Genomic DNA, 23315 nt, shown 5'->3' on the forward strand with positions numbered 1-23315 from the left:
GATACTCCCGGGTGTTTTCGTTATTTTTTCAAACTGTTTTTGGGCTACAGTAACCGTTGAAAAATGTTGGAGTAGGCTAAAAGTTATATAATGTGATGATGACTACAGGCTAGTTCAGCCCACCTCCCAAGATAAGTCTGCATATTATTGTAATTATTTCCACGTGTCCCCGGAAAGTGCAGGTGTCGCGTATCTGACAGGTCTGAGAAGACTTTTCACATTCGGTCGTTCGTCCTTAATTGACATTTTTGGTTATAGTGCTCAAAATGGATTTGACTCGAGAAGCTATTATCTCGCTGTTAACAGAGGGAGGGGGGAAGTTGAAGAATTCCGAGTTGCTGTGTAAATTCAAAGGTTCCCTGAACTGCGCTGATCCCACAGAGAAGAAACAGAACAGGGATCTATTCAAAAGGTGTGTGAACACTGTCGCTGTCGTTAAAGAAATTGAAGATGTCAGGTATATTGTACTAAATAAAAAATATCAGCAATTTCTACAAGAAACAAATGATGTTCATCTTCAAAAGTCTGTAAGTGAAGAGGGCCCCGAGCCAAGGGAATCCTCACTTGTACGGGACATGGAGCACAGTGCACATTCTCAAGGTGGAGGTAGTGAGACTTCAAGTCCTGAAAACCTCCAAGAACCTGTTATTCCAAGTGTCAGTGAATGCGTCTCAAATTACAGTGATGTGCATTCACCTATAGAGGAAGTACATTCACCTATAGAGCTGGCATTAAAAAAGGTGGATTTCAAACCTAAAAGGTCCCTGAATTTCAACATAGACCATATGTCTGATGCGCAGAGAGAATATAGCCCCTCAGGAAGGCCTGTGTATCCAAGGAAGATAGAGAACCCTACTGTGTGGAAGCCATTTGCACTGCCTTTACGAATGCCTCCAAACATAACCAGAATAGAGATCCATAAACTAAAATCTGAAGATGATGATGACCCTCCAAGGAGAGGCTCACCTGACCAAGATGCCTTCAGCTCTTCTAGAACCAAGAGAAGACCATCCACTGAGAGTGTGGGTTTGAGCTCGCCCATACCAAGGAGGGCTGTCAAGACTACCAAACCCTCGGAGGAGCCTAAGTACACATCCACAGTCCCCCTGGAAGAGACAGAGCACGAGTGGCTAGTGAGATCTGCTGCTGGACACTGGAGACAGGTGTACGGCCTGCTCCTCAGAGACACACAGCTGGCAGAGAAGAAGGACTTCATGTCCGGATTCGCAGCCCTACACTGGGCGGCCAAGTGTGGCAACAGTGAGATGGTGGGTAAGATCATCGACCTATCCAGGCAAGGTGGAATGGACCTCGACGTCAATGCCAGAACATATGGAGGGTACACGCCACTGCACATTGCTGTATTGCATGACCAGGAGTTTGTGTTGGCCATGCTGGTGCGTGAATACGGAGCGGATGTGAATATAAGGGACAATTGTGGGAAGAAGCCATATCACTACCTACATAAAGGGATTTCTGCTGAGGTGAGGGAGCTACTTGGTGATATGGTCCAGCCCCAGGAAGTTATCCAACCGGAAAGGGAGGAGCTAGATATCTTCCCAGAACTCTCCAAAGGCTTGCATACGATAAGTCGCCTCTTCAATCCCCATGTGGAGAAAAATAAAAAGCACAAGCAAAGACCCACTTTCTATTCGCTGGGTGACGACCCGAGGGATGAAAGAGATGTGAGTTCATCCAAGCACAGAGCCACGTCCTATGTATTTAAGTGACATGAGTCTGATATGAACTGCAATAATAGGCTATGATATTTTGCATGAAATCTATTTAATCATGTATGCTTTTGAGGGTTTTTACTCTGATTTAGAGATGAACATATACAGTGGGGGAAAAAAGTATTTAGTCAGCCACCAATTGTGCAAGTTCTCCCACTTAAAAAGATGAGAGAGGCCTGTAATTTTCATCATAGGTACACGTCAACTATGACAGACAAAATGAGATTTTTTTTCTCCAGATAATCACATTGTAGGATTTTTAATGAATTTATTTGCAAATTATGGTGGAAAATAAGTATTTGGTCAATAACAAAAGTTTATCAATACTTTGTTATATACCCTTTGTTGGCAATGACACAGGTCAAACGTTTTCTGTAAGTCTTCACAATGTTTTCACACACTGTTGCTGGTATTTTGGCCCATTCCTCCATGCAGATCTCCTCTAGAGCAGTGATGTTTTGGGGCTGTCGCTGGGCAACACGGACTTTCAACTCCCTCCAAAGATTTTCTATGGGGTTGAGATCTGGAGACTGGCTAGGCCACTCCAGGACCTTGAAATGCTTCTTACGAAGCCACTCCTTCGTTGCCCGGGCGGTGTGTTTGGGATCATTGTCATGCTGAAAGACCCAGCCACGTTTCATCTTCAATGCCCTTGCTGATGGAAGGAGGTTTTCACTCAAAATCTCACGATACATGGCCCCATTCATTCTTTCCTTTACACGGATCAGTCGTCCTGGTCCCTTTGCAGAAAAACAGCCCCAAAGCATGATGTTTCCACCCCCATGCTTCACAGTAGGTATGGTGTTCTTTGGATGCAACTCAGCATTCTTTGTCCTCCAAACACGACGAGTTGAGTTTTTACCAAAAAGTTATATTTTGGTTTCATCTGACCATATGACATTCTCCCAATCCTCTTCTGGATCATCCAAATGCACTCTAGCAAACATCAGACGGGCCTGGACATGTACTGGCTTAAGCAGGGGGACACGTCTGGCACTGCAGGATTTGAGTCCCTGGCGGCGTAGTGTGTTACTGATGGTAGGCTTTGTTACTTTGGTCCCAGCTCTCTGCAGGTCATTCACTAGGTCCCCCCGTGTGGTTCTGGGATTTTTGCTCACCGTTCTTGTGATCATTTTGACCCCACAGGGTGAGATCTTGCGTGGAGCCCCAGATCGAGGGAGATTATCAGTGGTCTTGTATGTCTTCCATTTCCTAATAATTGCTCCCACAGTTGATTTCTTCAAACCAAGCTGCTTACCTATTGCAGATTCAGTCTTCCCAGCCTGGTGCAGGTCTACAATTTTGTTTCTGGTGTCCTTTGACAGCTCTTTGGTCTTGGCCATAGTGGAGTTTGGAGTGTGACTGTTTGAGGTTGTGGACAGGTGTCTTTTATACTGATAACAAGTTCAAACAGGTGCCATTAATACAGGTAACGAGTGGAGGACAGAGGAGCCTCTTAAAGAAGAAGTTACAGGTCTGTGAGAGCCAGAAATCTTGCTTGTTTGTAGGTGACCAAATACTTATTTTCCACCATAATTTGCAAATAAATTCATTAAAAATCCTACAATGTGATTTTCTGGATTTTTTTCCCTCATTTTGTCTGTCATAGTTGACGTGTACCTATGATGAAAATTACAGGCCTCTCTCATCTTTTTAAGTGGGAGAACTTGCACAATTGGTGGCTGACTAAATACTTTTTTTCCCCACTGTAGGAGTATAAGAGGAAGGAACATATGGATTACAGTATGTACATAAGGGTTTTATTCAGTTGTATTGAACTTAGTTTTCATAAATCAGCAAGAGCAACCAGCATATCATTCCAGTCCTCTCTCTTTTTAGCAATCAAACCTCAAGAAAACGTATTATCAGGATAGGAGGTATAGTAAGTAGCTTGTAAAATGTGCTACTCTCTGTTTTGTCATGTACATTGAATTCTTAGTGTATCTAATGGTGTGTCACATTTTATTTCATATTGAATTAGTAATGCATGACATACTAATGGGATTTAACGTCCATTTCAGCAGATCCTTGTCAAACTAAATCTGTACATGACCATTTCAACAACAGATTAAGAATCCATTTAAACATTATTGTATGTGTCCCTGTATTAAACCTGTGATTAAAAGGTGAATAGGGTATAAATATGGCTTAATGCCTGGACATTTATAGTGCCTTCACCCTCAAGGGGATTTTCATTTGTGTATTTCAATCATGTCCCTGTATAGTCATTGAACTGTGAAATATATTATAGGTCATTTTAGATTTGATTTGATTTCTAAGAAATGAAGAGGCTGTAGTACTGAATAATTGTGAAAATGAACAATAGTATGTGACCTAACTGTTCAAGATTCCTGTAGTATGAATGTGTTATGAGTGAATAGTGATACACTGTTTAAGGGTTGAGTTGGTAAAATGCAAAGACATACTATAAATAATAAAGAAATACTATGAAATCTCTAGCGTGATTTTCAAATCACATGCCATTTGTCTTTAATCTGTGTGATTGATCTCATACAATACATACTTTAGTAATAATAATAATGTCATTTGCCAGTATTAGGAAAAAACAATATTTGATGTAGATAAAACCATCTACTGAACTCCGGCATCCCAAATATCAGCATGTGAAATGTCTCCCTGTTTGTTGGTTTCGTGGCTTCATATAGGCAGCATGAGATTGTGATTCAGCTAACTGAGCATGTGCTAATGCCAGCCTTGGCCCCTGAGGCTGGAGAGATGAGAAGTGAACAGGCTTACTCAAGCTGTGTCTCTGCCCCTCTCATGATGTCACCTCCTTTGCAGTGAAATGTCTGCGTCAAGCCAATTCTCACCCCAGGGCTGGAACAAATGTTCCCACTGCAGCAGGGCCAGGGGGGAGGACACAGTCACATGAATGACTCGTTGCTGTTTTTTATTACACAACACTCTTTGGACCACAGTCTCACACTACTGTAGCATGAATATTCACTGGACCACTACCCACACCACAGTAGCTTGCATATTAGATCTGTATCACACAGGTTTTGCTATCCTTGTATATTGTATATGTCTCTCAATCAGTTTGTCATTGTAAAATCCAATTTAGTTTTATGCCCTGTTTGCTACAGTATGCATATGCTTAGCCTGACCTTCTCTAGTAACCTTGGGAGTCAGACAAAAGGTACTTTGCTATTGGAAGTTAGTTAATGCTGTATTCTGGCATCTCTCCTTCCCCTTGGTTTCTGGAGGGACGTGCCAAAAAATCCTGTTTTTTCTCAAACATTCAATGCTTCATAATAGGCGTTTGTTGTTGTTCACAAACAAACTGGGCAGCATTCCATCAGAGCTGCTAACGAGGCCAAAGGACATGGGGAGATGCCTCCCTTCAACAAGCCGATCCAATCCCACTGGATTAGAGCTCATCAGCCTCTCCATATAACACATACCATATTAGGGAAGACATAGCAAACGGTTTGATGGAAGGAGAAAGTTTAATTTATTCACAATATAACAAATGTCATGAAATTCTAAATTTCAAGCAACAAATGAAGAAAACTTTCCACAAGGCAAACAAAACACAACACGGAGGTGACAGTCAGTCACACACAATGAAGACAGCCAGAGGAAATGCAAGTACAAAGGCCCATACTGTCATCCCAAGCAAGACTGGGATTGATTGAAAACCGATAAATGTGTCATTCATTGTGATCATTCTTTCTAATTGGATCTCTTTCCGGGTTGCAAAACCCTACCCCCACTAAACAAACAATACCTGTTTCAAAACACCAGCCCTGTTGTGGGATATTTATTAACAAAACACTTTTTGACAAATGGGTAAAAATAAGTGATAAGTTACTAACAATAATACATGTTTATATACATAACAGGAAATAGCATGGATCTGTTAAAAGCAAGAATGTCCTTTCTGTTGGTGATACCTTACCTCTGTTTCCAGGGACAGATCATTCGCATGCCTCAGGAATTCCTTCAGGCCCACTTAACCTTTGTGGCTGTCCTCTGTTCAAAGGCCAAAATAAACACACATTTGTTTTACGGACTGAAATGGACATCGCTGCAAATCTCCAGAGAAATGTTTAGAGTAAGAAGTTGAGCAGTGTACATTAGAATATTTTGTGGAAATGTATATTGTTTGTGTTCTCTCAGATTATTTGACATTTCACAAAATAATCCATTCTGTCGATGAACAGTACATTGAATTATTTTGGAGCTCAAAACAGCTTTTTCAGTTCTGCTACCATCAACGCCTGAGGAAGTCCTCAAACAGAAGATCCACACATGGGTGAACGTTATATAGTACATGAGCACATGTATGAGAGCAATAATAAAAATGTTCATCTGTGAATTAATAGGATTGGGAAAACAAACAAGGACCAAAGAACACAAAGCAAAGACACGGTACTGTTACTTAAACAGGAAAAAGGCTTCTCACATCCTAATCCCCTCACAATGAACACATACAGTATCAATCAGAGGGAACCAGTGATGTAAGTAAGCCCTGCTGGATCATAATTTAGCACAGAATCATAACAACTCTGTGCTTTCACTTGGTCAAATATTCAAAAAATATTGATCATAGCAAAACAGAAATCAACATCACACAAGACATTCATTATTAGGGAAAAAATAAGGTCTAAAATTAAAGATTTATGGTTGTGCATTTCCACATAAATCAAAACAAATAAATAGGCATGCCTCATGAGGGCTTTTCCTGGGGAATGTTGACATAGAAGGCCACCACAAGGATACCATTAAAACTATTATGCTTAATATATTTTTAAGAGGTTCACCTCTTTAGTGGTACTTTGTCAGCATGAAACCATAAGACATAACATCTGTAGCCTAAATAGCAGTGGGTAATACTGTACATAATCTGCATCGTTGAATGTGCTTACATACCACGTAAAACCCCATCATTCTGAAAATACCTATATAAATCAGTTGAAAAAACAACATTGGATGGAGTAAGGCTTAGCTTTTGAACTTAGTGTTTTCAAAAGAAAATAGAAATGTGCAGTAACATATCAAAGTGCTTTTTTCATTCACCTTTTTGGTTATCTATAGTGCCTTCATTTTAAATGAAGGCACTAATAAGTAGATAAAGAGATTAAATCTACCACCTATTTTGACTGAGATATACAGTATTTAGCAACCTTATCAGGCTAGCCTCACTCACCGGGCTTCAGACAGACACACAGTACAGTATGACTGATGAACAAGACTACTTCCAGGCCAGAATACAATCTTAAAGCTTATATCGTTTTTCAAAGCCACAGGCAGAGGTGAAAAGGACATAAAATTAAAGTGATAATAGATATACAGGACATTCCACACTGTAGTCCTAACTTCTACACCCCTCTAAAGGCACACATATATTCCTTATACATACATATGGACAGATGGAGTCTGAGGGACTCCTTTTTTTTTTTTTACAGACATCCATGTGATTTTGCTGGCTAGTGACAGCCCAGGATGGATGAAGCAGAGGGAATTCAGGGCTCTGTAAGCCCAGAGAGGTGATGGACAGCTGGGGGAGACGAGAGAGTAGGATAGGGACCTGATGGTGGTCCCCAGGGAGGGAGGGTGTTGAGCAGAGACTCTAGCTGCTCTTCCCCCAGACGCTGCCTCTCATCCAGGTCCTTCATCCTGATGAGGAGCGAGGCCTTGGTCTGGACGAAGTGCTGGTAGTCCTGGAGCTGCTCGGCCGTCAGGCAGCGAGACAGGAAGTTAGACACCATCCGCTCCCGTCTGTCCAGGTTGTCCTTCAGGTCTTTGGCGTCCTCCCACTGCTTGCACAGCAGACGGTGACGGTTGTCCAGAGAATCCTGCCAAGAGATTAAAAAAGGTTGGATGAAATTAATCACAACATTCCCTAAATGTTTCATCATTATCCAATGTGTACTAGTAGTGTTTATGGAAAGGCATTTTGTTGTCAGCTGCTATGGAGAAACTGCTAGTCAAGTAAGCTCATGTTGCACAGTAAAGCGGTGCAGTATTTCTTTTTGTCAACAGAGGGCAGGGCAGATAGAAATTTGCATCGAAACTGGTTTGGAGTTTCGGTGACTCATTGTAAATACCAGCACTGCTGATAGCAGCAGAAAACACAAGGCACTAAAACACACTCAATACAAAGGGCTGTCAATGTGAAATTCATATAAATATTTCAACTATGTATTCAATATCTTCATATTGAATACAAATATGAAGATCCAGGGAAACAATAAAACATAAGAATTTAGCATGGGTACTTAAGCAAATTTGAAGCACACAAAACTAGAACATTAAATGTTCTAGTTTAGCAAGAAACTACTGTGGAGATAATCAGAGGGGAATCACATGACATCAGGTGATATACGCTGCAGTCTAATCATAACATCTTATTAGGAATTGACTGAAGAGTACATGGCATATCCAGCTGAGAAACACTGTAAACATGTTCATTACAAAACCTAATAAAGGCAATCAATTAATAAATAATTACATGGTAATACAACATCAATAATCCCTCTCAATTTCTCACAATTGCTCCGATAAGGTGCTTTTTTCAACCAGCATGTTTGCACGTTAAATGTTTGATCCCAAGTAAGCATCGGGCCTATGAGTGGTTGAAAGCATGATCGCATCACTACAGTTTCAGTCTCTCTCACCTTCTCCTCTTCGTCTGTGTGCTGGTCCACGGTCCTCAGGGCGTTCTGCACGCGTGCCAGCCGAGAGGACAGACACAGCAGCAGGCTGACCACACGCTCCAGGTCTCCGATGAACAGGCCGTAGCGCTCCAGCTCCACGGGCGTACATCGCTCCCGAACCAGGGCCTCCACGGCCTCGCCCCGCACCCCATTCTCATGCATCTCCACCTGCAGGGCACCACAGGGCTCCTCCAAGGCCTGCAGGCGCTCCTCAATACACGCCACCAGCAGCCTCTGTAGAAGGGGAGGGAATTGGTGAGTTTGAGAGAGAACATTATACATGACATTGTGCTTGTGGGCTTTTCATGGTCAGCTCAAAACAAACAGAAGATAAGATAAGAGTCTTGACAGTTTATCTGGCATCTCAATAATCAGGTCAGACTTTATCAGGTGATGCCTGTCTCGTCTACTCCCGCTCCCCTGCTCCGGCGCTTGACGTCACCGGTTTACTAACCACCGGTCCTGGCAACCCATCATTATGCACACCTGGCAACCATCATTACGCACACCTGCGCCCCATCATCAGTCACACCTGGACTTCATTACTACCTTGATTACTAACCATTTATCTAGCACTCTGTTCTGTCACTGCACTTGTTTCCTGACTCCCTGCGTCTACATTACAATGCCAAACCTAGTTAAACTGCATCCAGATGATATTAAGATGACATCATCAACTGGCAGAGATAAAGTAAATCCACTTCGATTACAAAAACCCGTAATGCAGAGCTGAAAAGCAATAATGACCTTCTTCTCAGTGACATCCGTCTTGCTCAGTGGCTCTGGTTGGATTTGATCATCATCAGGAGATGTGGGAGGTGCTTCAGCATCATCCACTGTTTCAGAGCTTCAGGCAGAGGGAGAGAAAAAGACACACACGGTAATGATGATAGTGAGTATTTGGATGAGATTAACCTTGGAAAAATGTTCATAGGTCTTTAGTCATGTGTTTGTCTTTTACACGTGTCTCTTAATCTAACTGCAATTTGTAAGCAGATATCCAGGTGCGTTGACGTAACAGCAGGTAACATGGCACCTGCGGATCCAGGGTATAATGAACCTGTACAGTATAATGTGTCTAATAATGAGATGGATGGTCACCTGTCTGCAGCGTCTCTCTGCTCCTGCTTCTTCTTATAGTGCTCCTCCATCAGCAGAGTGTCCTCTGACAGTAGATGCTCCATTAGCATCAGCGCCGTCTTACGATTGGTCAACGGGTACAGCACCCGAGCCAGCGATTGGTCCGCTGTGACCACCTCCTCCACCAGCTCCTCCCACTTTGGCTCCTCGGTGGTTGGTGTCTTTTCTGGGCTCTCTGTCTCGCCTGCTGGGGTCACCCGCTCCACTGCCTCGGTTTCCTTTTCTTCCTCTGGTTGCTCGCCCTCCCCGCTCTGGCAGGTGTCAGTGTCAGGGACTGGCGTGGTGGAGGAAGTTGTAAGGGGCTCACTAGCTGCTGGAGCAGGGGCTAGAGTTGGAGTTTCTCCCTCTGTCAGATTATCAGAAAGGGCTGGGTCCTCGCCCTTGTCTTTGCTCCCTGGTTCAGGTGGTATGATCCACAGAGTGGGGTCTGTGGTGACTCCACAGCTCAGGGAGACTTCCTGACTCTCACTGGGCTCGTCCACTGACTGCTCTCTCTCCACAGAGTGTTGTAAAGGAGGGGCGGTCTTCACTCTGCTGGAATGAGAAAGACATTAGAAAATGGAATTATCAAAATAATATCAACAGTGAAAAATAGCCATTTATAGCCATTTATACAGTAACATTGATTTAATGATGAGAATGTCGTATGCAGAGCAAGGGTCACTTTATCATTTTATGGTCACATACCTGGAGCCAGTCTTGCTCTCGCCAGTGCCCCTGGGATGGATGGGTATGGAGGGAGAAGTTGAGGTAGACTTGACCTCTCTCTCACTGGACTCCTGACCCTTATGGGACGGTGGGAGTAGGACGTCGCAGGAGAGCACAGTGGTCTCTATTTCATCTTTAACGAGGGGGCCAAAGTCATATGATCTAGGGGAGCCATCTGAGCGAGTCCTGACCCGAGACGAGGTTCTCCATGCTGGGGAGACAGACTCACTAGACTCCCTGGTGCTTTTAGTCATCTCCCCTCTGTCTTCCTCACTGCCCAGCTGTGGAGCAGATTCCTGCTTGAAGAGGGACTTCCTCTTGGTCTGCCCCTGGGCTTTCTCCTGGCCCTCGCCGAATTTTGAGACGATCCTCTTCTCCTGGCCTGGTCCTGGGCCTCTCTGCCTACTGCGGAGCTGGTCCAGATGCTCAGAGCTCTTATTGAGGACCAGGGAGCGGCTGACCTGGGACACACCCAGCTCCTCCATGGACTTCCCCCGCTGGGCCACCACCCGGACCCGCTGACCCTCAGGGACCGACATGGCCTGGCATCTCCTCATTACCACCATCTCCTCATCCACTGGCCTCTGAGTCTGAGCACTGAAAAATAGCACAGAGATTGTGATGAGATTGAGATGCTTTGGAGACTTACGTGCCTGGTTCCTCTCAGATATGGTATGTCCTTATCTTACCCTAATCATAGCTGATTAAAAAACACTCGTTTTGAAAAAGACTCCCTGAATATAGTTGTAATGTAGGTTTAATGTTTCTACCTTGATGTTATGTCTATATACTTCTCAGAATGGAATGTTGGCATGGTATACAGTGCCTTCAGAAAGTATTCATACCCCTTGACTTATTCCACATTTGGTTGTGTTAAAGCCTGAATTAAAAATTGATTCAATATATTTTTTTTTCCACCCATCTACACACAATACCCCATAATGACAAAGTGAAAACATGTTTTTAGACATTTTTTACATTTGATTGAAAATGAAATACTGTAATATCTCATTTACATAAGTATTCACACCCCTGAGTTAATACATGTTAGAATCACCTTTGGCAGCGATTACAGCTGTGAGCCTTTCAGGTTAAGTCTAAGAGCTTTGCACACCTGGATTGTACAATATTTGCACATTTATATATATTTTTTTATTCTTCAAGCTCTGTCAAGTTGGTTGTTGATCATTGCTAGACAGCCATTTTCAAGTCTTGCCATAGATTTTCAAAACTGTAACTAGGCCACTCAGGAACATTCAATGTCGTCTGGGTAAGCAACTCCAGTGTATATTTGGCCTTGTGTTTTAGGTTATTGTCCTGCTGAAAGGTGAATTTGTCTCCCAGTGTCTGTTGGAAAGCAGACAACCAGGTTTTCCTCTAGGATTTTGACTGTGACAAACATACCCATAACATGATGCAGCCATCACCATGCTTGAAAATATGAAGAGTGGTACTCAGTGATGTGTTGGATTTGCCCCAAACATAACACTTTCTATTTAGGACAGTTCATTTCTTTGCCAATGTTTTTGCAGTTCTACTTTAGTGCCTTGTTGCAAACAGGATGCATGTTTTGGAATATTTTTTTAAATTCTGTACAGGCTTCCTTCTATTCACTATATCACTTAGGTTAGTATTGTGGAGTAACTACAATGTTGTTGATCCATCCTCAGTTTTCTCCTATCACAGCCATTAAACTCTGTAACTGTTTTAAAGTCACCATTGGCATCATGGTGAAATCCCTGAGCAGTTTTCTTTCCTCTCCGGCAACTGAGTTAGGAAGGACGCCTGTATCTTTGTAGTGACTGGGTGTATTGATACACCATCCAAAGTGTAACTAATAACTTCTCCATGCTCAAAGGGATATTCAATGTCAGTTTTTTTTTTTTTACCCATCTACCAATAGGTGCCATTCTTTGCGAGGCATTGGAAAACCTCCCTGGTCTTTGTGGTTGAATCTGTGTATGAAATTCACTGCTCAACTGAGGGACCTTAAAGATAATTGTATGTGTGGGGTACAGAGATGAGGTAGTCATTCAAAAATCATATTAATCACCATTATTGCACACAGAGTGAGTCCATGTAACTTATTATGCGACTTGAACTTACACGGCAAAAGTATGTGGACACCTGCTCATTGAACATCTCATTCCAAAATCATGGGCATTAATATGGAGTTAGTCCCCCTTTTGCATCTATAACAGCCTCCACTCCTCTGGGAAGGCTTTTCACTAGATGTTGGAACATTGCTGCAGGGACTTGCTTTCATTCAGCCACAAGAGCATTAGTGAGGTCGGGCATTAAAAACATTAATTCCACTTCGATATTATGGGGTATTGTGCGTAGGCCAGTGACACAAAATCTCAATTGAATCCATTTTAAATTCAGGCTGTAACAACAAAATGTGGAAAAAGTCAAGGGGTGTGAATACTTTCTGAAGGCACTGTATGTGTGTTCACTTTCAATACCACAGTAAAGTTTGAGCAAGCATGTACAACACACATGGTTTACAGTAAATCTTACAGGCACAGATACTCCCACTTTAACAATAGACTAGTGAGGGCAACATACCTGGAAGTGTCCATAGTATTAACTGGTATTGGATCATTCATGTAGTTGTGACCCTGTAGCCAAACACATACCAATAATCAACATTAATAACACCCTTTGAACATTTATTGTGGTACATTCAGTAAAGTGATATGGGCCTCTATAGAATTCTATGAAGTTCTAAAAATACCATTCAATTCTTGTAAATGCAATAATATCAAGTGTTCTGATGATGATGAGGCTTACCTGAAATGCGTGTGGCGTTGAGGTGGAGCGATTTCTGAAGAACTCATGTGGTTCAGGCTGGTCGAGAAGACTCTCCACAGAGGCAGACTTCCCCTGAGAGGGGCTGGGTGACATTCTCCAGCTGGCCTGTTGGGAATAACCTCGGGCCTGGGTGGAGCTGGAGCTGAACTGGGAGTACCTTATGGAGCTGGAGGTTGAGTCCAGGATGCGGCCAGCGGAGTGGGGCCTGTGCGGCTTCTTCTTGGAGCCTTCTTTATTCCCAGACTGAGGCCTGGGATCCCAGTCAGATGGCTTCCCAGCCGTGGAGTGCCTCTGGCTGGGGGCTTGAGAGGCTGGAGGGGCTTGAGGGGTGAGCTGCTGGGACTCAGCCACCTTGTGTCCTGTCTTGCGCTCCATGTAGGCCACCAGGGCCTTGTGCTGGAGGTGCTTCAGGGATGTCTTGGAGAGGCTGGAAGCAGACAGGGCCCTGCCTCTGGTTTCAAACATCTTCCTCCTAGCTGCCACCAGGCCCTGTTCTCCCAGCTCCCCCTCCTCGCTTGAGAGCACTAGCAGGCCTCCTTCACTTTCGTTGCCCAGGGAACGGCAGGCTGTGTGGTGGGAGGGTGTGTCACCCAGCTGGTTCAGATTCTCCGGCTCTGAGTAGCACAGCTTCTTCTGCTCTGGAGTCAGACGCCTCCTTCCCTTGATTCGAGCCACCTGAGGCTGGGCAACATTCGCTGGTCTCCCGTTTTCCTTTTCACTGTCCTTCACCACCACGCTCTCTTTCGCTTTCTCAACCTCCTTCAGTGTTTCCTTTATGTTCTCCTTATCTGTCCCCTCAGAATGTGTTGGGGAGGAGGTGAGTGTATCTGTTGAGGTCTCAGAGTCCTGTGAAGAGGAGACCGTGTGAAGTACTGTGGGCCTGAGCTCAGGCCTCTGCCTCACTCTGTGTGGCCATGACAGCTGCAGGTCCCTCCTCTTAAAGGAGGTCTCCCTGAGCACCTTAGACTGGGCGTCCTTCAGTTTTTCCTTGTAGTACTTCTTGAAGGAGTCATCCAGAGTGTTGCAGGGGAGGGAGGTAGCCTCCACTCTCTCCTCCTTGGATGTTTCACCCTGTGGTGTCGTATCACTACAGCTAACGGGGGCTGTGTTGAGGCCTGCATCTTTACCTTTCACACTGACCTCAATGTCCTTTTTGGGCTTGTGCAAATTCAGCGCCGCCCTGTTGGCTCCAGTGAGGTGGTACAGAAGCGGGGTGGTTTCCTTGTTGATCTTTTCGCTGGCAACGTCTCCTAACGGCTGCCTCCTCCCGCTCTTGACCTGTTTGTCTCTCTTGTGGTGGTTGGCCTGCTCCATGCTGATTGGAGGAGGGACTACCTGGTTGTGGAAGTTTGATAATGGCAGACAGTTCTCCTCTGGGCCGCAGTAGAAGATGGGGTGGTTGGGGCTGTGATGCCTGCCGATCTCTCTGCTCTGGACCTTGTGACCTTGCTCTAAAGCATCGAAACTGCGGGAGCCCTGGTTTGAAATGTGAGAGGGACTGTATGAAATTCTACTCCGAGTCTGTTTTTCCTCATCTTGACCCTTGGTGTAAAACTCCCTGTTGTCGGTTGTTGCGGTATCATGGGTGCTGTGGTGCCTCTGTTTGTTCCTGAACATGTTGTCCATGGTGCTGTGTGAACTCTCCCTCTCCACCAGCCTGTGGGTCTCCACCGGCGCTGGCACAGGGCTCTCACTGCCTACCTCTGGCACACACAGAGAGCCATGCTTCAGACGGGACTCTGATGACTTACAAACACCTGTAACGAAGTAGAACTGGCCCTTGTGCTGGATGCTGCTGTTGACCATGTTCTGTGCCACATGCCAGGGACTGGCGGACCGCTGCTGCTCCGGTATGAGGGAGCCGTGGGCCAAGTGCGCCCTCTTGCGCTGACCCTCCGAGTGCCCGCCATCGCTGCTACCGGACTGCTGTTTGGGGTGCTCAGGCTGACTCGTGCGAGGGGGTGATCGGCTTAAGATGTTTGCTGACTTTTGTTGCTCAGTGTTATTATCCGTGTGGTCAGGGTCCACTGGGTCCCTGTGATATGGCTGTGAGGCCAGGCGGCCATAGACTAGGTCAGGCTTGAGACAGGCAGCATCAGGATTATTTGTCTGGGGCCGTGGAGGTGGCCTGTCTGCCAGCTGGCCCTCGGGGCCGTGCTGTGCCCTGCAGTTCTCCAAGTTCCTGGTGGCTATGAAGCTGTCCAGGCGGGCGGGGGGCGGAGGCGGCAGGGGTGGAGGGGGCAGCAGCGTTTCCTGATTCTGATTACAGTACTGTGCAGCACTCAGGCAGCCATCGTTGTAGCGGTACTGGTTTGAGATGGCCTCCACCGAGCGGTAGAGCTGATCCATGCTCTTGGCGTCAGAGTCGAGGACGTTGGGGTGGTAGATGGCCTTCACATACTTCAGGTCGGCGTAGTGCAGGCTGTGGTGCTGGAGGTCGTCTGAAAGGAGGGGGGACGGGTATTCTGGGGCGCTGGAGCCCCCAGAGAAGGAGCTGTAGGCCGAGTCGCCCTTGCCGTGGTGGTGGGTGATCTGGTCGATGCTGCTGGTGGACTTGGCTGGGGAGAGCCGACTCAATGGTAGGCTCAGAGGGTGCAGGTCCAGGTTGCTCATTCTCTCAAAGTGGAAATTATAGGAATCCATCTGGCATTGGAAACTGAAGCGTGGACCCAGGTGAAATGGGAGTGATACGGACACATTTAGCTTCGTCTTTCACTTCTGAGAATTCAGGTCATTTTCTGCCTTCTTTTCTAAGCTTCTTCAGTAGTCTGCTTTTTCAATAACTCCTGAAAAACAAGGACAAAACTAAACATATTGGTTATCTTAATGCAAATAAAATGTCATTTATCATGCTCCATTTCCTCCTCCTAGAGCTGGGAGGTGTCGAAAACCCAACCTAAATATACTGTAGCTTTTTCCTGCCAACAAAAACGTATAGGAAATGGGGCATGCAGCATGTGCTGCTTTCTCAGCGAGCATAGCTGACTGGGTTGACTACTAATACTATGTTTGTGTTAGATTATCATCATGGCATGTCTACTTGGGCAACAACACTCAACACTGACCTCCTAGATCAAAGGTACAGGCACGGAGCCTTTCATCTAAATGCAATTAAGAAATTCTCCGAGAATTCTAAGAACTATTTCTCTCTAAATAGATTTTTGGAATTGCTGACATCTGCAATGCTGCTTGACCTCTCTTGTTAGTGAGAGGTGGAAATCCAAGTTCAACCCCTGACAAAAATGTGTCCTTTCCAAGTGCTTGGTACACCGTAGCACTGGGGGGGGGGGGAGGGAAACGGTATCTGTAATAATTAATACAAATGTGATTTGACCCTTCACTCCATTGATCTGGAATTTCTCACGAGAAAGACTCTTGCCCACTGGTCCACTGTCAGGATGAGGTCATCTCCATGTAAAAAGGCCCCATGAGCACCAACATGTGAAGTTCATAGGAGCATGTCAAATTGGGTGTCAAATGAAAGCTAAGAGTCCATATTTTTGATAAATTAAGGCATATATACATTTTTCAATCGTTTTCCATCCTAAAAATGGAATAAGCAAAGGCTTTGATTTCTTGTCAGCCAGATATAAAAGCTGTCTTAAAAAGGTATTAGATATACATAAAAACACAATAATGTTGAAGTAATGACACCTGCCAACTAATATCAACACTTATATTTAGTTTAGGATATTTTATTCTGCATTCTGTAAGTTTAAGAAACATTGCCTTGAAATACTGTTACCAAAAACCCACATATCTTTAAGATATTTTCTAATTTCTATCCCTCATGAGGAAGGAGGAAAAGGAAAGTTAAGTAAAGAAAGAACTACCAATTAGTTATAGTGTTTTTACTAATATCAATTTTGTTCATGAATTATTAAGTGATTCAAACTCAAAATTCTGTTACCAAATCAGTTACCAAAACAACATTTCAGAAAAATCTGTAACAGAATTTCTGCAACTTAATTGGCTACAATGGGAAATCATAGTCACAAACCACAGTTGGGTGACCTCCTACAATTCTCCCTTCCACTGGCATACTGTTATAATATGCAAAGGAGGATATTGCATATTTCTACCTTTGTGTACCTATTTACGATACATCAATGACATTCATGTCCATAATTATTCATTTCTGTGTAGTACAGATCAGGGACCCATGATGAAATTCTGTTACCGCAATTATGTTACCGGGTGTAAATCTACTTCACTTACTGTAGTTCAATAACCAAAATATACTGAAAAAATATATAAAACGCAACATGCAACAATTTTAACAGAGTTACAGTTCAAATAAGGAGATCCCGTCATTAGGCCCTAATCTATGGATTTCACATGACTGGGCAGGGGCGCAGCCAAAGGTGGGTCAGTAAGTTTTTGTCAAATGTTCTGTGTAAATTGTTAAAAGCAGTCCTTGTGCATAGAGTTGTATGGTTTGTTAAACTTTGAAATCAAATATTTTTGTTCGGCATACATTTTAAGTAAAAGGCATTTTTTAAGTGAGAAATCTGAGTCTCAGCGCAATTCCGTTACTGTAGAATTGTCCATGACTTCAACTATTAAGGTCTCTAATGGCACTAAGGCCTGAGTTGGGAGGGCTCAGACTCAGAGGAGAACAGGCCTTTTCTTGGCAAATCACGGAAATGGAGGGCCGGGAATTTAAATGTCTGCAATTCAGCACAAGAGGCTCACAAAAGAACAGTTCTACTGCTTTTTTGCAATGCAAAGATATTGACTGCATATTTGTTCATGTAGCAAATGTTTTTCACAGCAAAACAAAATGTATTGCAAATATAATTGTAAGGAAATATGTGTAAAAAGTATCAAATACAACATTTGGAACAGCCTACATATAGCATGGAACACCTGTTGGAGGAGCCTGTGGAATCAGACCCCTTAATTAGAACCTTGAGGTGCACGTTGCAGCGCTCCAAAAATGCCCGGAATTCCATAAAAACTTTGCAGACATATTTGGGGATTAGTCATGTGATAACTTTTTTATGGATTATCCACCACTGGAACACTGCATGTAGCACTGTGTGTTGGCTTAACTCATCAGGAAACCAACCAAGCACATGCACTGAATGTGTTTGAATGACTTGACAGATAGATTAGACCTAAATGAAACATACTAAGGTTTTAAACACCAACATAATATCATATGTTGGGTGTTTGTTTGGTGTTTGCTAAAGAAAAGCTTTAAAAGGTAAATAATGTTGTTTATATGTCATGGTTCAATATCTCAGTGATAAAATCAAGGGCTTTTTTTCATTTTGTAGTAGCAGGAAGTAATAAGTTCCAAAGAACTTTGAATCATCATCTTCAATAACACCTTGAATTAATATTTTCATGCTGACCTTGTTTGTAATGGAAGAGGGAGTCTGATTAATCTAAGTTTAGTACAGTGAAACTTGTCTTTCTGCCAAAATTGGTGTTTACAATACAGTTCTTACCCAACATCAAAATACTGATACAAAGTCCACCAACAGGAAGCTTTAATGGTGGGTGACAGTATATTTTAAGAAGAAAGCTGAATGCAGGCCTCTGGTGATTAGTTTCCCCTCAGGAGGTGCATACCTGTTCCGCATACACACAGATCAGTGTAGCCAACACAAAGACAAGCTAATGAGCTCCACAGTCCTCGATGCCGAACAGGTTTCACTCTCTCATGGACCAACACAGACATACACAAACAAATAGGTGAAATACCCACCATTCAAAATGGCTGAGGTAGCTCTGTTCCAAGCCACATTGTACCAGAAACTACAGTGACCATTCTGAAACCTTCAACAACCAAGTGTTATAGATCTCCTCCTTGTCCTCTGGTTTGTAGCTGATGAAAATATGAAAACCTCCAGCTACCATGCACACTGACGTCCCAGGTCTAGTTAGTGATGTTAAAGGGGTTTGTTTTCACGTGTTGTAGAGGGACACCTGATTCTCCATGTGCAGCGGCTGCCAGGCTTCTCTCCTTGAACTGCTAGCTAGAGCACACTAACAGGGGAACTACAGGGGAGCGCTCATTTGGAAGTGATGGGGAGGACAGTTAGTGACAAAATGTACAGAGAGTACAGAGAGAGAAAGTCCCAGACAAATACACTCACACCATTACTACAGCAAACTACACCAGAAAACTGAACTGGTTGGCTGGATAAACCATCACATAAGATAGTGACTACTATTAAAGTCAAATCAACTCATACAACTCAAAAATGTATTCCACTTAGGCCTGTTAAGACTACCCGAAGGAAACTTGTAAGCAGCAACTTACCTAATCCTTTGACAAAGTTGTTGGTATGAGAGCTCACACTTTTGATTCCACATGAAATAAAAAAAACTATTTCCAAGTTAGCACTTGACTTTTAGATAAAACAGATAGCTTTAGTAGTAATTTACTTGTGAATCTATTGGTGAAAGATGGACCAAAACAAAACAAGTTACCAGGAGGAAATGTAAAGTTCCAGTGAGTCCTTCTCCCCCAAGACCAAGCCGAGAGGCGGCTATTGCATGCCTGTGACGTCCGCCTTGCTGATGAACAATGAGCACCGCAGATAGTTAGTGCCGTCAAAAAAAAAAAAAAAGGGCCTCGCATTCCTGGCTGGCTTCAAAGAAAGACAGTGCCCGGGCACCATTAATTCCCAGGGTCCTCGGCACATGGAGAGCAGCCAAGCAGCAGGGGTGGGTGCTGCGCTCAACCCCAAACACTCACAAAGACGGACAGCCAGGGACCCCACCTTTTCCCTCCTCGCCCCTCTACTGCAGGCCCCAAATACCCAAACATTGGTCTTCATTTCCAAAACCTTGGGCCAAGAATGTAGTTGTGTCTCAGTGCAGGACATTCCATTTTACTCAAATCTCATTATGTTGCCTTCTTTAAAAAACAGGCTACGGTCATGGAGATGTTATGACATTTCACAACAAAGACATTATGTTTGATTGGCTTAAGGCATAGCTTTGCCTGAGTGCATTTCCATGTAAAAGGACCCATGAGCACCAACGTGAAGTTCATAGGACCATATCAAATTGGGTGTCAAATGAAAGCTAAGAGTCTAGATTTTTGGAAAATGAAAGCATAGATACATTTTCAACCATTTTCCATCAAAAAAATGAGGCTAAGTCAAGGCTTTGATTTCTGAATAAATGGATGGAAAACGGGTCTTGGAAAAGTATTGAAAGGTATCAGAAATACATCAAAACACAATAATGTTGACGTAAAGACCCCTGCCAACTAATATCAACACATTTATTTTGGGAGAAATTGTTTACCTTCTGTAAGTTTAAGAAATATTGCCTTGTGCCGTGAAATTCTGTTACCAAAAACCCACATATCTTTAAGATATTTTCTAATTTCTCTCCCTCGTGAGGAGGGAGGATAATTAAAGTTCACAGAAGTAACAAGTAATTTTGTTCATGAATTATGAAATGCTTAAAACTCGTAAATCCGTTACCAAAACATCCATAACGGAATTACTGCAACTGAGTTGGCTGAAATTGGAAATCATTGTAGTCACAAAGCACAGTTGGGTCACCTGCTACTGTCCTCTCTTTCACTGGCATACTGCTGTGTTCAGCTCATAACGGGTTTCTTTGTCTTTCTGTTGTCTGGTGGTCAAACAAATAGTGTTAAAACAGTCTGGACAACCCTCTCTCTCCAGTTAATGTCACCTCTCCCAGCTCTTACTGACACCTACCCATGAGCCCCCTCTCTTTCCATTTACTATTACAAGTATCCTTACCCACTGACCACCAACCGAGACCGGTCGTCCATGGCATACATTTGAAAGTAAAAAAAAAAAATGTCTAAGCATAATTCCGTAACCATGGAATTGCCCCTGATTGCAAGCTACTAGGCCTGTTTGACCTGTAGTGGTGTTTTCCTGTAAGGTACAGTATAGGCCTGTATTTCCCTGATGATCACTTGGCCATTGTGCTTTATGTTATGGGCTGGTTCTTGCTGGAAGCGTCTGGTCTGAGGTGTTAGGTGCTCTGTTGTTATTGTCATATCTTTGACCTGCTGCCATTCCCACCTGCCAGCCCACTGAATGAGTCACAAAGGCTTAGAGATGGGCAAGCAACACAGGAGAGAAGGGCTATTCTTAACATCCACCACTCGGACACTCCCCGTTGAGCCAAAGTGCTGAATCCAACATTTACATGTTGTTTTTGTGTATGTGTGCACATTACTATTGTAGTGACTATTGACACCCACACAAAATGGACACGTGACCATGTCAGCTATACTATTTGTGGCATCATTCAGGACAGATTTAGCCTACTTGACATGGTAACAAACCATTTTCTACCTGACAACTAATCTCTGTTTCCCCCAATCATATACAGGCATTCTATAAGGGAAAAGAGAGAAAGAGAAAGCTAGATTTAAAGTTATTGTTTTAAAATACTTAGTTGGAAGGTGTCAGGATTCAAAATCTCAGTAAGAAGATTTGATTGCTAGGCCAAGCAGGGCGGAATTCCACCTGTGCATTTCAGGCTTTTATAGGTACTTATTTTTCCAGCGTGACCTCCATTTTAGTGCCAGGAGACCAGACCACCAGGGGCTCGGCATGCACTCTACCAGGCTGATGTCATCACTGCCAGCTGAGCGCACTAGCATTGACTCCAGTGATGTGGAGCCTGAGGATGACTGGACAAACTGCTGCTGACCGATAAGATGTCCTAACGGGACCAGATGGTGAGACTTACAGAATGATATTCAAATGTAAGGCAGTCCTATAGTCTATGCTAGGTAATTGGAGAGACCCTGAGGATCCAAGCATCTATATGGCATGTAGGCTGCTTCAACTCAACTCGGGTTACTGCTGCAAGCCAAAGAACAGAGGTTGGAAGTGCCCCTAGCCTCTCCAGCCCAGGGGCACTTGGAGCACCAGATTACAAAAGTCATGTAAACAAGTAAATACAGTTTTGCTCCACTGACACAAACAAAACATCGGACTACAGCCTGAGGTGTCCGTCAGTTGAAGCTACTGTAACTTGTTTTGAAAGCTTATAGGCCTAGGTCGAGGATGGGCCCAACAACTGTGAGAATTGGGTGGTAACAGAAAATACATGACACGGCAAGAGACACAGAAAGACAGAAAAATGGATAGTGGAATGCAGACTTTTCCGTCCTGTTCAAACCCAGTTCCAGGACTTTTCTCAAGGTCCCAGGGTAAGAGAGAATTTCAACGTTGAGACTGATCAAACAAACATTAAGAGGAAGAGCTTTTTGAAAAGGTGGAGAGGTTGAGTTATTGCATAGGGGCAATTCTACGGATACGGAATTACGCTGAGACTCAGATTTTACACTTTAAAATATATGCCAAACAAAACCATACAACTATATGCACAAGGATTACTTGGAACAATTTATACAGAAAATTAAACAAAAAACACATTTACTGGAAGAACTGTGCAGATGCAAAGTTTGGTAACAGAATTACAGTAGAATTCCCCTCCGTTTTCCAAAAACTCTGTTAAATATCTGCTCCGAATTAAGATTCAAAGATGTCTGCAGAAAGAATGGGGTGTCAGCTATAACATGACACCTTGAGTTAGACATTTCTATTTTGGTTATTGAACTACAGTAGGTGAAGTGGATTTACACCTGGTAACGGAATTACGGTAACAGAATGACATCATGGGTCCCTGATCTGTACTACACAGAAATGCATAATTATGGATGGGAATCCAATGATATGAATGTCATTCTCTTCATGGTGATGTATCCTGAATAGGTACACAAAGGTAGAAATATACAATATCATCCTTAGAATATATGGGTATTATTATACACACTGGCTATTATTCTAATGAGCTCCGTCCCCAAACAACACCAAATTTGGTTGGTCGGACCGGACCAAATCTGAACCAATCATAGACGTCAACGTTTTACAAGTTTGGACATCACAGTACAGCATAGTAGACCACAGTAGAGTACAGTACAGCACATCACATCACAGTAGAGTAGAGTTCAGTAAATACAGTACATTCACTGTACTCTACTCTAGTGTGCTCTACTGTACTGTACTTACTATGCTCTCCTTTTCTTTACTGCACTGTACTCTACTGTGCTTCACTGTAATGTACTGTGCTGTCCAAACTTGTGAAACATAGATGTCTATGATTGGTTCAGATTTGGTCCGGCTGTGACGGTCACTGAATTTTGGATGACGGTAATTGGCCAGCCAAATGACCGCAGTCATCGTAATAACCATTTGAATTATTATATATATTT

General features: G+C 43.5%; 2 protein-coding genes across 10 annotated transcripts in view; one reads left to right on the plus strand and one right to left on the minus strand.

The window, feature by feature from the left end:
• Positions 1-266: 266 nt before the first annotated feature.
• Positions 267-1730, plus strand: LOC311136060 (ankyrin repeat domain-containing protein SOWAHA-like; the record flags this gene model as incomplete). Its single annotated transcript, XM_084170123.1, has 1 exon — positions 267-1730. The coding sequence occupies one exon, from the start codon at positions 267-269 to the stop codon at positions 1728-1730; it is 1464 nt and encodes a 487-aa protein (XP_084026249.1).
• A 3454-nt stretch (positions 1731-5184) lies between these two features.
• LOC311135619 (protein Shroom1-like) overlaps positions 5185-23315 on the minus strand; it is a 34756-nt gene continuing 16625 nt past the window's right edge. For 4 of the 9 annotated variants that reach the window (XM_084169637.1, XM_084169643.1, XM_084169638.1 and 1 more), the window contains exons 2-8: positions 13058-15864; positions 12833-12885; positions 10244-10861; positions 9518-10090; positions 9164-9263; positions 8378-8650; positions 5185-7555 (exon numbers count right to left, since the gene is read on the minus strand). In XM_084169637.1, coding sequence (XP_084025763.1) covers positions 7223-7555; positions 8378-8650; positions 9164-9263; positions 9518-10090; positions 10244-10861; positions 12833-12885; positions 13058-15721 — 4614 coding nt within the window. In that variant the 5' untranslated portion in view covers positions 15722-15864 and the 3' untranslated portion in view covers positions 5185-7222. Of the gene's footprint in view, positions 7556-8377; positions 8651-9163; positions 9264-9517; positions 10091-10243; positions 10862-12832; positions 12886-13057; positions 15884-18794; positions 19347-23315 lie in introns of those variants that run through there. The other 5 variants (XM_084169639.1, XM_084169642.1, XM_084169644.1 and 2 more) reach the window with 4 other exon arrangements.

The sequence above is a fragment of the Coregonus lavaretus genome (genome assembly GCF_964263955.1).
Source record: "Coregonus lavaretus genome assembly, chromosome: 10".
In the NCBI taxonomy this organism is placed as follows: Eukaryota; Metazoa; Chordata; class Actinopteri; order Salmoniformes; family Salmonidae; genus Coregonus; species Coregonus lavaretus.